Genomic DNA, 14,247 nt, shown 5'->3' with positions numbered 1-14,247 from the left:
ATATATATATATATATATATATATATATATCAAAATTTAATTGATTGTAAAAATTAAATAAAATAATTAAATATAAAAAGTAGTTTGATGAAAGCTTAATTGTTACCATTATTTACTTTTTTTTTTTTTTTTTAATTTTAATCCAAATAAATTAAAACAAAAGATAGTAGGATATTTAATTTCTCCAATTAATAATATCAAATAGGATCATGCGTTTTTTTTTTTTTTGAAACTTAATACGAACATATGATCATCATATACGTTTAGACTCATTGGGAATACAACAAAACTAGTTAAATACTTGGGACACAATGATAAATGATTTTGGTAACACACACAAAATAAACTACTAAAAATTTGCAAACGAAACTGAACACGGTATTTAATGTGGTTCGGTCTAATCTGACCTACATCCACGGGCGAACGAGAGAGAGAGATTTTATTTAGCACCAAAGAAAATTACAATAATACAAGGCTAAAACTGCACTTGTAATCTGATCATTCACTATAAGACACCACTTGTATTTTTAACTGCCGAAAATAAAACTCAACAAAAATACAACATCACTATTTCTTTTCCGTGTCATTCACTATAAGACACCACTTGTATTTTTAACTGCCGAAAATAAGATTGAACAAAAATACAACATCACTATTTCTTTTCTGTGTATCTATGCTCGTTGTGTTGTGTTGTGTTCTGTAATGTTTCTACCTACAACACACATATTTATATTGAGCCTTAAGAACAATTCACTCTAATGTGAAAGTAAATACCCACTATTTGACCTTTGTAAATTGCCTGCCAAAGAAAGAAAATTTCCTCCTAGAAAATATGCCTAGGTTGAAATAATTTAACGTGCATTTCGTGTTGCTTGTTGAGGCTGAAACAAAATTTACTTCTGCTGCACATGGAGTTGGTAACACTGACAATTCTTCCAACCATTCAATTCAATTGTTAATTACTAAGTTATATTTATGGTCCTTCAACTCTTAGGAACTTATCAATTTGTTCATGACTCCATAAATTTTAACAAGACTTTGGATCCAAATAATGTAGTAAGATTAATCGAATATGACTGATCAGGGGCACAAATTCAAATTATTGTTCATGGGATGGAGTCACTTGCAACTAGTCCACTAAGATTGCAATCAGTATCGACCTTAGTTATGGTAAGCTCAAACGTATCATAACATCCATACAACCAAACTTCATGGTTAGTATTTACAATCTTCCATAAAATCACACTCTTACGAAAAAGAAGAAAGACCCTTAATATGACCTACGTATATTCTGTTTACCCACTAATCTTACCTCTCTTGTTTAACATTTCTTGATCTTTTGATCACCACAAATCATGGTCCTCCAAGATCTAAGATTGTCAAAAAGAGAGATTAGGATAAATGGTTAAAACCGAAGGAAAACAAACATACAAAATGGACATATGAAGGGTGTTTATACTTTATGTATACAAAGAGTGCAATTTCGAAAAAGATGGTTGAAAACATGATGTTTGATTCTTGTATGATAAATAGATATAAAGACAAATCAAGAGGATTAATGGGTTAGAAAGCAGATGATGTGGATGATAATTGTGAGCATACCATAGCTTCATTCGAGGCTAATTCGGCCATCTACGTACTCGTTGCAAGTTACCCTATCCCAAAAACAACAACTCGTGCTTCCATTCCCATTCCTCATATTTAGATAACGACTAGAACTAGAAGCATGCACTCTCGACATGTATGATGGCTTTGTGTTTAGGGGAATATATATAGAGGAAAAAGAATGATGAGAAAGATAGAGGTGAGGAGAAAGGAGTAAAAGAGACTTTAAATAGATGGGATGTTGATATTTAATCTTTTATATTAAGGAAATTATTATGAAATTAATGTTAAGTTATAAATTATATAATTTAAAGTCATAAAAATGTTAATTTTCAAACTTGTTGATTCGTCACTAATTTAATGTTAATGTACGTATTTTTAAAATAATTGATTCGACTATTTCAGCGACCATATATCAATCACTAGTCTTCGCGATGAAAGGTCAGTGATTGATGAACGAAATTTCATTTAAACCATGTCAAACTCAAAGTAATATGTTATTTATTGACATTCCACATCGATAAATGATGTGGCTTGGTGTTCCTTTTTTATATTTATATGTTAAAGGGGAAAAACCCAATAGTCAACAGATAAGTTCAATCCATTTTTGAACTATTTACCTAGTGGCTTGAACTTTAAGCCTCTCATGACTCATCACGACACTGATTGATCTTGACATTATTATAGATTTTTTTAACTCAATTTTTATGAAATACTTTTTGTTATTACCATTAGGCTATCTTAACGTTGATAATAATACTATATCTAAAATAGAAATTAACTAAATGGTTGACGATAAAAGATTACTATATTTTTATTACATGAATATTTAAATGAAATGAAAAACTTCAAAGAATTTGCGATTGATAAATGATAGGATTGATAAATGATAGGGATATATACAGTAAAATTTCAATATTTTCATCGATTTGACAATAAAGTCATAAACTTTATTTTTTTTTACAGTGATAGGATTGATAATGCCAAATTACCGGCAGTTTTTTATATTTTTACACTTTTTCCCCGGTTAGCCAGTAATTACGATTTTTTTGTCAAAAAAAATAAAGTTTAGGACTTTCTTGTCAAATCATCAATTATGACTTTACTGTCAAAAAAATAAAGTTTAAGACTTTTTTTTATCAAATCTTTGAAAATATTAGGACTTTAGTGTGTGTGTGTATATATATATATATATATATATATATATATATATATATAATTTTTTTTATTAGAAATTTAATGGTATTATACTCTTTAAACATAAAAGTTATTGAAACCTTCATTAATTTGCTAGATCCTATTGAAATCCCTAACGTTTGCTTCTTGTTAAATCGTTTTTTTAGTTTCAACAAACTGATATTGAAAAAATTGAGATAATCAAGAAAGAAAGAAAGAAAGAAAGAAAGAAAGAAAGAACAAGGGTTGTGTTGATTTTTTTCAGTCTCAAAAATGGAGAAATTAGATACATAAAAAAACGAAATTGCCCTTCTTTCTCTTCTCCACATTCACACCCTTTTGACTAGGCATGTATTGTTTAAAGAGTATCATACCATTAAATTTCTAACCAAAAAAATTATATATACACTAAAGTCCCAATATTTTCAACGATTTGACAAAAAAAGTCCTAAACTTTATTTTTTTGACAGTAAAGTCTTAATTGATGATTTGACAAGAAAATCCTAAACTTTATTTTGTTGACAAAAAAGTCCTAATTCTAACCGGGAAAAAAGGGTAAAAATGTAAAAAACTGCCGGTAATTTGGACTTTACTGTCAAAAAAATAAAGTTTAGGACTTTCTTGTCAAATCGATGAAAATATTGAGACTTTACTGTATACATCCCTGTGTCCACTTTTGTATGAGTTTGTTTACATGTGGGAAAAGATTCCTTCACGTGTTACATTTTAGTCCACAAGCCATGGATTTCTATTGCTCAACTTGCACGATAACATATAACTGAATCTATAAGAGGAAGAAGAATGTATTTTAGAAAAGTATTTACCATTCTCTTTGTATTTTTTTAAAATATTTACCAAAAGGTAGTAAAACTATTTTTTTTTTAACTGTGAACCCACATAATTGATTCTATTTAATTTTCCTTCAAGTTAGGCTATGTTTGGCAAACTAGCTAAAAAGCTAGCTGATAGCTGAAAAACTAGCTTATAAAAAATAACGTTTGGTAAAACTAGCTGAAATATCTAAAATTACATAAAATGACATATAAGAGTATGTGTTTCTAAAATTAATTAAGGGGTGTATTTGGAAAATTTTAAAAAAGCTCCTAAAAAGCTAGTCTAAGTAGCTTTTCAAAAAGCTAGCTTATAAACTACTTTTTGGCTTACCAAACACGACAACATAAAAAAACTCGAAAAATAAGTCAGCTTATCAGCTAGCTGTGGCGCGCCAAACACAACCTTAGTTAATGACTTTGAAAGACACGATTTTCCTTGACCTTTTTAAAAACCCTCCTACAATGCGGAAAACTCGTAATAATAACCCTATATATTAACTCACCATACATGTTTACTTATTACAAGGCCACATACCATAGATGACAGATCAAATTAAAATGTTTATTGGAAGGTGTCTTCTTCATGACTTGGTGTTTCATTTGGCTGCTTAGAAATTCTATTGTGTTTGACTTTGGTGGGCTCAAGAAACGGGATTTATGGGATTAAATTCTTACTCAATCGTTTTTATGGGTTTCGAATAGAACTAGAAGGAAGAAAATTAGTTATGTAGGTTGGTTCTCCAATCCTATACCAGTTTTTTGATGTGCTTTTTTGTTGTGTGTTTTTTTAATTCTTGGTGTTTGGTTTGTTCTCGTTAGCTCTTTGCTAACGTTTTCTAATAAAATTTGTTGTTCGATAAAAAAAAATTAGGCCAACTTTGTATTCTCTTAGAAAGAGTGTAGGAGATGGTAAGAAAATGAGATTCTGGTTTGATATTTGGCTTGGTAGTATTCCTTTTGAGGATTCGCTTCTAAAGACACTTGTAATTGGAATATTTCAAAGGGTGCAGAATTCATGATCGACTGGTAGATGGTTGTAACTAGGCTTAATTCGACATATCAGGGGTGGGGTTGGTATGCAGTCCACTAAAGTCGATAGTACATGACTACATGATCATGACATACCCTCGAGTGTTTGGATTGTGTGTTCATTTTGACCATTTGTTTGTTTGTGGTATGCATTCAACATCAATATTAATCTTATACCCAATTCCTTATGCAAACCTTGCCAAAAGCAATGGGTAAAATGTTTATCTCGATTAATAGCAATAGTCAGCATAACAGTATGTCCTTTTACAATTCCCTTCACATATAACTCAATCAACCTTACCTCTCCAATGAGAATGATTCATTGATCTCAATAAAACAATAACCTTTGGTCGATTGACTTGCAGTGAGCCACACAACATCATTTCCTTTAGAAACTATCGACAATCTCATCACAAAATCCATGGCTGTCTATTTATGCATCGGAATTTCCAACAATTGATATTATCTTCCATTCAGTCTTAACCACCAAACACATGAGATCTTTTTCCATATATGTTGCAATTGTGATTATCATAGTCCACCACCAATACAAAGTTTCAATTCCTTATATATTTTCATACTACCGGGATGCATCATAGAGATTTTTTTATACTATTCTAACTTATATTTTGCTTCACATTAGTATAATTGTCATCGTACAACGAGTGAGATGACAAACGGGCAACAAGCTGTGCCGCTAAACCTTTTTGAATAGTAAAACTAATTCTTTAAAGACTAGATCTGAAGATTTAGGGGATATAACATTATTATGCATGATTGATTTATGAGATTCATCAAGTAAAAGAGCTCTACTAACTCTATAATTCCAAAATAAATTTGGCTTCTCAAATACCATCTTGAATTTAAGGGGGGGGGGGGGGGGGGGTGTTAGTATTCACTGTTCATATAGGTTATGTGTTATGGTTGTGGTTGTGGTTTGGGGCCACATAAATATAACGCATCTCCCGTTAAATACATATATTATAGTCTTATTATCTGATAAGTTCAAATTTATTTAAACTACTATTTAAGCCACATCGTGGGTTGTGGTCATAACTCGTTTGCAATTAATAATCAATATATATATATATATATATATATATATATATATATATATATATATATATATATATATATATATATATATATATTATGTAAGAGACCAAAACTGTAACTTTAGTATACTAGGTAACTTCTTTCAATTTGTATGTAGAATGTGATTTACAAATGTTAACAATACATACATAGCACTGTGATGATTGTATCATATCAATTGGACCATAAAAATATAAAAGTTGAAAAAAATTATATATAAGGAAGACGGATGAAAATAAAAGCTTAAAATGTATGTTAAGAAAATAATAAAAATAAAGTTTGAAAATGTATCTTGCTTGATACAATACTCCAAATGACAATTATTTAAGAAAATATAAGAATAAAAAGTAAATTTATAAAATCAAATGTAAGTTTAAAGTATAATAAAGGAGCAAGATGATAACTTATTAGTATACTAGGTGTGAGAGCCATGTACTATACATGTATATTAAAAGTAAAAGTTTAATATCAAGATGCAAACATTAAATATTTTTAATATCTATTTCATCTCAAAGTTTAACAAGATTAAAAGCGAATTGGAGAAAATATATATTTACCTTAAATAATACTTTACATATATAATGTCATTTAAAAAATACTTTATATCTATAATAATATAGGTATTAATTAGTGAATTTCATTAATTTTTTTATTAATAAAAATATAAGAATATCATGTGGAATTTAAGTAATTCAAAATTTTTACATAATGACAGATGGCAAAAAAAGTGATAATGACTTAAAAGAGTAATATATTTTTCGATTCGTACACATTTGGTCACTGAGTTTTTTTTCGTCCACATTTACCCTTCAACTTGCTAAACTATACATATCCAGTTCTTATGACCGGTTACTCCAGGTTAACCGGGAAAAATAACTTATTAGGATAATATATTTCTCATTTTGTACACATTTAGTCCTTAATATTGTTGTATACATTTAGTCCTTAATATTTTTTTTTGTTTCAAAATAAGTCATTTTTTGTTTTTGTACCAATTCAGTACTTATAATGATTTATTTAAAGGTTTTTCTCACGACATCTAGCATGAGACTATCATTGATGACAGAGACGGTTCTCTTTGGGTGCCCGCAGTGGCACCGACAACCCCTGGTTTTTCTGTATATTGTGTAAATTTTTCGATATTTTTTCTTTTTTATACTTACCGACAACACTTACTACGGACCGACAACACCTACTATTAAATCTTGCGTCTGTCCCTGATTGATGAGGTGTTTGGGGCTGTTGATGCTTATGTCCATCGCGGTCTCGACTGTTTGGTTGCATAGGTCTTGTGGTTTGGCTTAGGTTTTGTATTCCGAACGTCGTAACTTCTTCATACAATATATGATATTATTGATCTTTATATCTATGTGTTCGTTTTTTAAGTCTGCTATAACTTTCGTTAAGATTACTCCTGTTAAAATATAATATGTTGTTTTACTTACGATTTTATAAAAAAAATTCATACACGCATTCATAAAAAAATGTATGGATATAAAGTTCGTAATTAAAAAATATATTACTTTTTAACGGGAGTAATCCAAACGAAAGATGTAGTAGACTAAAATACAAACACATAGATATAAAGATCGTTAAAATCCAAGATAGTATGAAAAAATTATGACGTTCAAAACACACGACCTAAGCAACCAAGTAGTCGAGATCACGATGAACATAAGCATCAAAAGTCTAAAACACCTCGTTAATGATTGTTCCATGTAAGATATAAGAAAAACTTAAAGAAAACATTCATAAGTATTGAATGAGTACAAAAACGATCTAAGCAACCAACTAATCGAGATCGCGATGAACATAAGCATCAAAAGCCTAAAACACCTCGTTAATGATTGTTCCATGTAAGATGTTGTAAGAAAAACTTAAAGAAAACATTCATAAGTATTGAATGAGTACAAAAACAATATATATATATATATATATATATATATATATATATATATATATATATATATATATATATATATATATATATATTGCAACAAAAAAAAAATAAGGATTAAATGTGTACAAAAATATTAAAGACTAAATGTGTATAAAATGATAAATATATTACCCTATTAAGACATTTTACCGGTTAACCTGAAATAACCGGTCATAAGGACTGAATATGTACAGTTTAACAAGTTGAAGGGGTAAATATAAATAAAAATAAACTCAGTAACAAAATATATACAAATCAATGAATATATTACCCTTTTAAGTTATTATCTCGGAAAAAAAAATCTTGAAGATGATACGTGTAAAAAGAATGAATCAATATTTTAACAACATGAGTAAAAAAGTTAAAAAGTTTTTATAAGTAAACATACATCGATACAATTCCCTTGGGGCCCTTCTTTGCAGCTGTCAATTTGTCTGCAATATCTCGTGTTTTGATCTCTCGATGTCACATGTTATGCATATTTGTATATCGTGCATAAAAAGTTAAAAAGAGTTTTTATAAACACATGGTGTCTAGTGTCAAGATGTCGGCAATCGGAATCATCTATATTTTTAGAAGCTCATCGAAAAAATCATCAGCTTGGGTCGAGTTAACCGAGTATTTTTCTTGCTAAATTCTTTTGAATTTTATAAATAATAATGTTTTAAATATTATAAAAAAAAAACTATATTATTATAATAACAAAAGCTTTGAATAAACGGTTCGTTATGGTTTAATATCATAAAAGACATCTTATTTTAAAGGGTTTTTTTTTTTGTCCTTTTGTTTAACACTTTTAGCAAATTTATCAGTGATTCTCCGGTTTTAGATTTTAATTTTTATAAAAACCATCAAAAAAATTCTGAAATAAACTTTCAATTTTTTCCCAAAACACCCTTACATTTAAAAAGTTCTTTTTTTAATCTAATTTCAACATCCATGCTTTTCATGTTATAAATTTTCCAAATTTAAAAGTGATTTGATCAATAATATTATTATTATATTTCTTTGAAAATCAATTTTTGTTTTATTCGAACCAACTTTTTTGACTCATAATTCTCATGTTTGTTCGAAACAAAGAGAAAAATTCTTGATATAATTCTTGTTGGCAAAATGCATATTAAATCTATTTGCACGATGTTCGGAGGACGAAGATTGTAGCAAATGAACAACGGTTTAAGTTGACTTTGTATTTTAGATTTTGTGATTTCAAAACAGAGAAAAACAAAACAAAAACATAAAATAGAAATTTAAGGATTTGAGAACCGAACAAAAGACCCATATGCGATTCCTATTGGTTGTGGTTTGGTTCAATTTGGTTCTGTGTTTAATTTCATTTGTATTGGAATGGAATGTGACCGATTCTGTAACCTCACCAAACTTAGATTGTTTTAATAATCAAATAGAAAGACAACTTTTGGATACCAATCTATGTTCAGTTCTTCACCTACTATAATCTTTTAGCATCTTTCAAATAAATTTTGATACGTATTTATCATTCACCATTAATTAAACACATTTTTTTCTTCTTTTTGAAAAAAAAAAAAAAATGTTTTCTACATGTTTTAATGTTTAAAGTTTCTAATAAAAACACAATAAACATTATGAGCAAGAAAACATGAGAAATATAAGCCACAGCAATGAAGTTGTTTAACAAAAGTGTAAGCTTTTTTTGAATTTTATTGTCAAAAGACTACCCTAAACGTGCTAAAATGATGACCAAATCAGGAAAGAAAAAATACAACGTTCTTTAAGTAAAAAAATATCACATGAAAAAATCGTGATATAAGGAAATTTGTTGACATTTATAGAATGTTATTCCAATTCGTTTAAAAATGGGTTTTTGGTTCTATTTTTGACCCAAGATCCCTTTTAACTTAGGCCCATCACCCAACCCATCCGACCCATAACCAAACAGACTGTTTTAATTTATGCTTTGAAGATAGTCTTAATAAATTACTAGTCACAACGAACCTCAAACATACACAAACAGATTTGTTTAGAAAGAAACACCATTCTAATATCCAAATACCAACATACCAACTAAAAACAAACACGACACAAACATTTGAAGGAAACAAAAACAAGAACCCAATAGACAGAAATCTCCCTAATCCTTAAAACTGTTTCACTGATTAGGCACTTTTCTCACATAGCTTCTCAATAAGATCAGCTGCATCTTGAACAGTAGCAATGCTCTGTGCATTCTCCTCTTCTACAGTGATACCAAACGCCTCCTCAAGCCCCATCACAATCTCCACCTATAAAAAGGGTAAAGTAGTCAATTACACATGACAGAACAAAACATGTAGTATGAATACTAATATACTATTCCACTTTCTCCATCACACAGGACATGACAGAATATGAATACTATACCGTGTCAAGTGAATCAGCTCCTAGGGCTGCGAACTTTGATTCACCAGAAACTGAAATGTCATCTTTTAGGGCGAGTTGTTTTCTAACAATGTCACAAACTTTTTCAACTGTTTCTGGCTTGGCCTGTAGAAAAAATATGTGGGTATTGAGTTTTATTCATGAATGTTCATATGAATGGAAACAGAAGGGTAAAATGGGAAGAATTACTTACAGCACATGAAACCTGAAGGCGGCGGAATGACAATGGAAGATTGGTTCTTCCAGAATTGGAAAAGGAAACCAATTTCAGACCAGAGATCTTGGTTGGTGCCTATAAAAGATTGTTAAAGGTTTCCGAATTGAGTTCAAAGGACTTATAAAAGTTTTTCAAAGACTTTGAATCAACGAAATTTTATGCACAAAAGCCCGATTACTTAAACCCTAGCTCTCCTTTCTCTTTCTGGAATTAACTGAAACCTAAACTGGATAGAAATTCGAAGGTAAGACATACAATAAGCACGATCTGATCCCAATATCCCAAATAAAAAAGAACTAAACTTCCGAACAGTTTTTGTAATTTTTCATTTCTTAAACAAATTTTGCCTTGACAAATTTCTGCCATAATCACATAGCTTAAAAACAAGACTAGTAGAAGCTTCGGCTTGTTAATGTTTTCATGTGGAAATGAATCCAGATCCTAATAAAAGGCCAGTTCGGCAGTCGATTGTATCGTAATTTGGGACTTAAGCAATACGAAGATAAATTGAATACATCTACGGATACCATAGAAGGACAGCGACAGTTACAGATTCAATCAATGGTCAAACCAACAAAAAGGTGAAATGAAAATCAATTAAGAGCAAAAGAATGTATTCAGATCAAACAGAGAGATGAATAGAGATAAACAGATGTACCAAGCATTGACGTGAAAGCTCACGAGGAGCGATCAGACTGCTGGAGGATACTCCGGTGAAGGCCGCCATATATGATTTCGATTCCGATCGGGTTGAGAAGGAATGAGATTTTGAGAAGAATCGGCGGAGGGAACGATGAGTGAGTAATTAGGTATATATAGGTAAATTAGGTTCACTTCACATCGGGAAATCCGCCGCTCAGTGAGTAGACGATCGATTGACCGTTGCGACATTAATGTATTTTATTTTTTCATACAAAATAAATAAAACTACAAATAAAATATAAATATAGGAATATTATTTAAATAACTATTTTCTAATATAAATTAAAAATAAGAATTTTATTTATTTTTTGAATTATGGCCAACTAGTTTAATATATCGTTTGATATTTGCTGCGAGAATCAGAACTAATTGGATCAGAAGTTGATTGTGTTTGATTATTTTTCTGACTGAATGATAAAAATAACAATATTATATTTATATTGTCTAATGTGTTTGATAAAAGAATTATAAAATCCAAATTGTCACATAAAATCCAAATTAAATATACATCATTTAAAATCTAAATACAAATTATCTTAGATTAAAAATTCAACAAATAACTATCAAGAAAACAAATTGTCATATAAACAAAAGATTAAAAATTCAACAAATAACTATCAACAAAACGCTATTAACTTTAGTAACACGTGGTCCAAAAAAGTGTGCTAAAAGGGTATGTACGAAAAATAGTTAAAACATAATTGAATATCCTGTAGACTTGAAAACACTGGGACACTATTTAATTGTTATATGTAAGAAAATGGCAACATACGTGGAAAATTGGAAGGAAAAAATGAAGAGAAATTGCAAAAAGTTAGGCATGCATTAAATATAAAAGAAACCCTCAAAATCTCTGCAGAATGAACTAATGTCACGTCGTTTTGAATTAGCCAACACTTTTATTATCCTTTGATAGCAAAGACAGCAAACTATTAGTCTCTTGAATTTTAGCGGGATATTAAACATTGGTTTCGATGCATTCTATGGGATGTTGGTCGAGAGTTGTCATGTTTGTGGTCCGATGATGGAAAGAACGGTGGGGATCCGTGAGCTTTTCATCCTAATTGTAACCTTCCAAATTTCAAAACCAAAAATTTTATTTTTAATTTAAAGATTTATACAACAGATTACTGAAAATGCCATCAATGTTATCTCATATCATGAAAATCATAAGTCAACCATGTCAAAAACATATTATAGGAAAATAATGTCAGAGTACAAGTTCCAAGAATCTCATGTGCGGAAAATCATATGTGCGATGCGTTGTTATCGTGTTGACTCCTTTCCCTTCGAAAAACAAGGACATGAAACAAAAACTGGAAACTGTAAACACAAAGCTTAGTAAGTTCCCATATCATACCACATACCATACAATAGACATATTGCCAGACATATATGGGTGCCCGGCCTACCCTGCTAAGCATATTTGGGTGCTCAACCTACCCTTGTCAGGCATACTAGGGTGCCCGACCTACCCGTGCCAAGCATATCTAGGTGTTCGACCTACCATCTGGTATATTTCAACCGGTTACGGGGACTATCTCAACCCTACCACTACCGCATAATAACATAGCATAGCATACAATTAGACATATCTGGGTGTCCGACCTACCTTCCAGTTTATCTCAACCGGCTACGGGGTCTAACCTACCCCTCCTACCACTATCACATAATATCATAGCAAACTAGCATGTAAAACATAACAAATAATGGCATACCAGACAATTATCACAAAGACAATCATCTCAACTATAATCAACTACTAGTGGGCCGGCATTGGTGCTTTCGACCCACTTCTATTGGAAGGTAACTCACCTCAATGTCATGTAGTAGCTGAATTGTCCTCGGCTCTAGGATCAACTCATCTGAAACTCCTACACATAAAAATATCCTTTAATTACCCATTTCAAACTTATAACCCCTTTAAGGGTCAACTCTAGTCAATGGTCAAAATCAAAGTCAACATCTTGGTCTAAGTCAACATTCATGTCAAAGTCAACATCCCGGTCAAAGTCAACATCATGGTTGACTCAACACGCCGAGTTGATCCATCAACTCGTCGAGTTCCATGATCCATAAAACCCTAAAAATCTCAATCCAACTCGTCGAGTTCCTCTTCATACAAAGTTGGGACATTTCCCTCTCAACTCGTTGACTTCATCCTTGAACTCGTCGAGTTCTTCAATCTTCAAAACCCAAAAACCATGGCCAACTCACTGAGTCGTCTCCTATACTCAACGAGTTTTCCCAGTAACAGGAAAGGTTGGGGTACCACGACCCAACTCGTCAAGTCCCCCATAGTCTAAACTCATTTCGTTTCCAGTCGGGTTCAATGCTTCCAAACCATAGATCTAGTCCCCTTGGTCTAAGTTACCACGTAAATTTGCTAACTTTACGTCCATGCATGGTGCCATGAAGCTAGAAACACCAAAACTAAGCTATATAAGAGGTCTAGGGCATGGGGAAGGGCCAAGGCTTGATAAAGCTGGCAACTTTAAGCCTCATAAGCTCATGAGTGCCTAGATCTGAAGTCAAAACCTCATGATACACTTAAATCCCGAAAATGACTTCAATATGGACCAAAAGTAACAAAATACAACCTTAAATGAAGATCTAAGCAAAGGAAAGCCAAGGTATCAACTTTATGTTGGATAAGGTGTCTAAGTCCATAACTATTTCTGGTATGTACTTGACCCGATCCGGCATGGTCCATTTGGGTTGCATGGCACCATGCAATTGGATAAACTAAATGAGAGAAATAACGCTTGGAGATTATTAATATATTATAAGTTCTAATATATTAATAATATTATTTGATTAGTTTGATCAAGAATTAATTTAGAATTAATTAAGTGATCAAAAGATAACTAATTAAATATATGGGTTGATTAAGTAAATCATCCATATCTTGTATAGTGGGCTAAAAGGCTCCATGGATCATCAAGTTGGGTTCCACCCATAGGATGCTCCATGGGAGTTACAAACCCATGGGTCATGGAAATGAAGAGTCATGACACATTAGGGTTTAACCCTAGATGTGTCAACACTATATAAGAAGCATAATCTCCACCAAAATCGGTTGCAACAAAGTAATAGAGGGCTTGGCCGATTTGGAGAAGTGAGTATTCTCTCATAAGTTCTTCCAAGAGTATTTGGTGTTGTGTGAAGCATTTGAGGCATCACCACTTGAGGTGCTAGGCTCACAAGGTTTCAAGGAACACAAGCAACAACAAGGTAAGTTATTCTATCTATAC

General features: G+C 31.2%; 1 protein-coding gene and 1 long non-coding RNA gene across 2 annotated transcripts; both read right to left on the bottom strand.

Annotated features, from left to right (window-relative positions):
- Window positions 1–319: 319 nt before the first annotated feature.
- Window positions 320–1,821, bottom strand: LOC145031619 (uncharacterized). The gene is made up of 2 exons (XR_013676986.1): window positions 1,603–1,821; window positions 320–1,370 (listed from the first exon to the last, which is right to left on the bottom strand). It is a non-coding gene; the product is annotated as an uncharacterized LOC145031619 (long non-coding RNA).
- Window positions 1,822–9,659: 7,838 nt separating this feature from the next.
- LOC145031618 (acyl carrier protein 1, chloroplastic-like) lies at window positions 9,660–11,106 on the bottom strand. Its single transcript, XM_078980211.1, has 4 exons — window positions 10,950–11,106; window positions 10,268–10,366; window positions 10,057–10,179; window positions 9,660–9,938 (listed from the first exon to the last, which is right to left on the bottom strand). Exons 1-4 carry the CDS (start codon window positions 11,016–11,018, stop codon window positions 9,813–9,815), a joined length of 417 nt encoding a protein of 138 aa, XP_078836337.1. The 5' UTR covers window positions 11,019–11,106; the 3' UTR covers window positions 9,660–9,812.
- Window positions 11,107–14,247: the final 3,141 nt, after the last annotated feature.

This window comes from Lactuca saligna, chromosome 2, assembly GCF_052625555.1.
Source record: "Lactuca saligna cultivar CGN05327 chromosome 2, ASM5262555v1, whole genome shotgun sequence".
Classification (NCBI taxonomy): domain Eukaryota; kingdom Viridiplantae; phylum Streptophyta; class Magnoliopsida; order Asterales; family Asteraceae; genus Lactuca; species Lactuca saligna.
Note: the sequence above shows the minus strand (reverse complement) of the source record. Positions and strands in the feature narration are given on the sequence as shown.

What these genes read in the sequence shown, in the direction of transcription:
- LOC145031618 (XM_078980211.1), bottom strand. Translation starts at nt 11,018, where the DNA reads ATGGCGGCCTTCACCGGAGTATCCTCCAGCAGTCTGATCGCTCCTCGT. An exon ending in AGCTTTCACGTCAATGCTTG is followed by an intron (nt 10,367 to 10,949) that starts GTACATCTGTTT and finishes AATCTTTTATAG; the next exon opens with GCACCAACCAAGATCTCTGG. An exon ending in GCCTTCAGGTTTCATGTGCT is followed by an intron (nt 10,180 to 10,267) that starts GTAAGTAATTCT and finishes TTTTTTCTACAG; the next exon opens with GCCAAGCCAGAAACAGTTGA.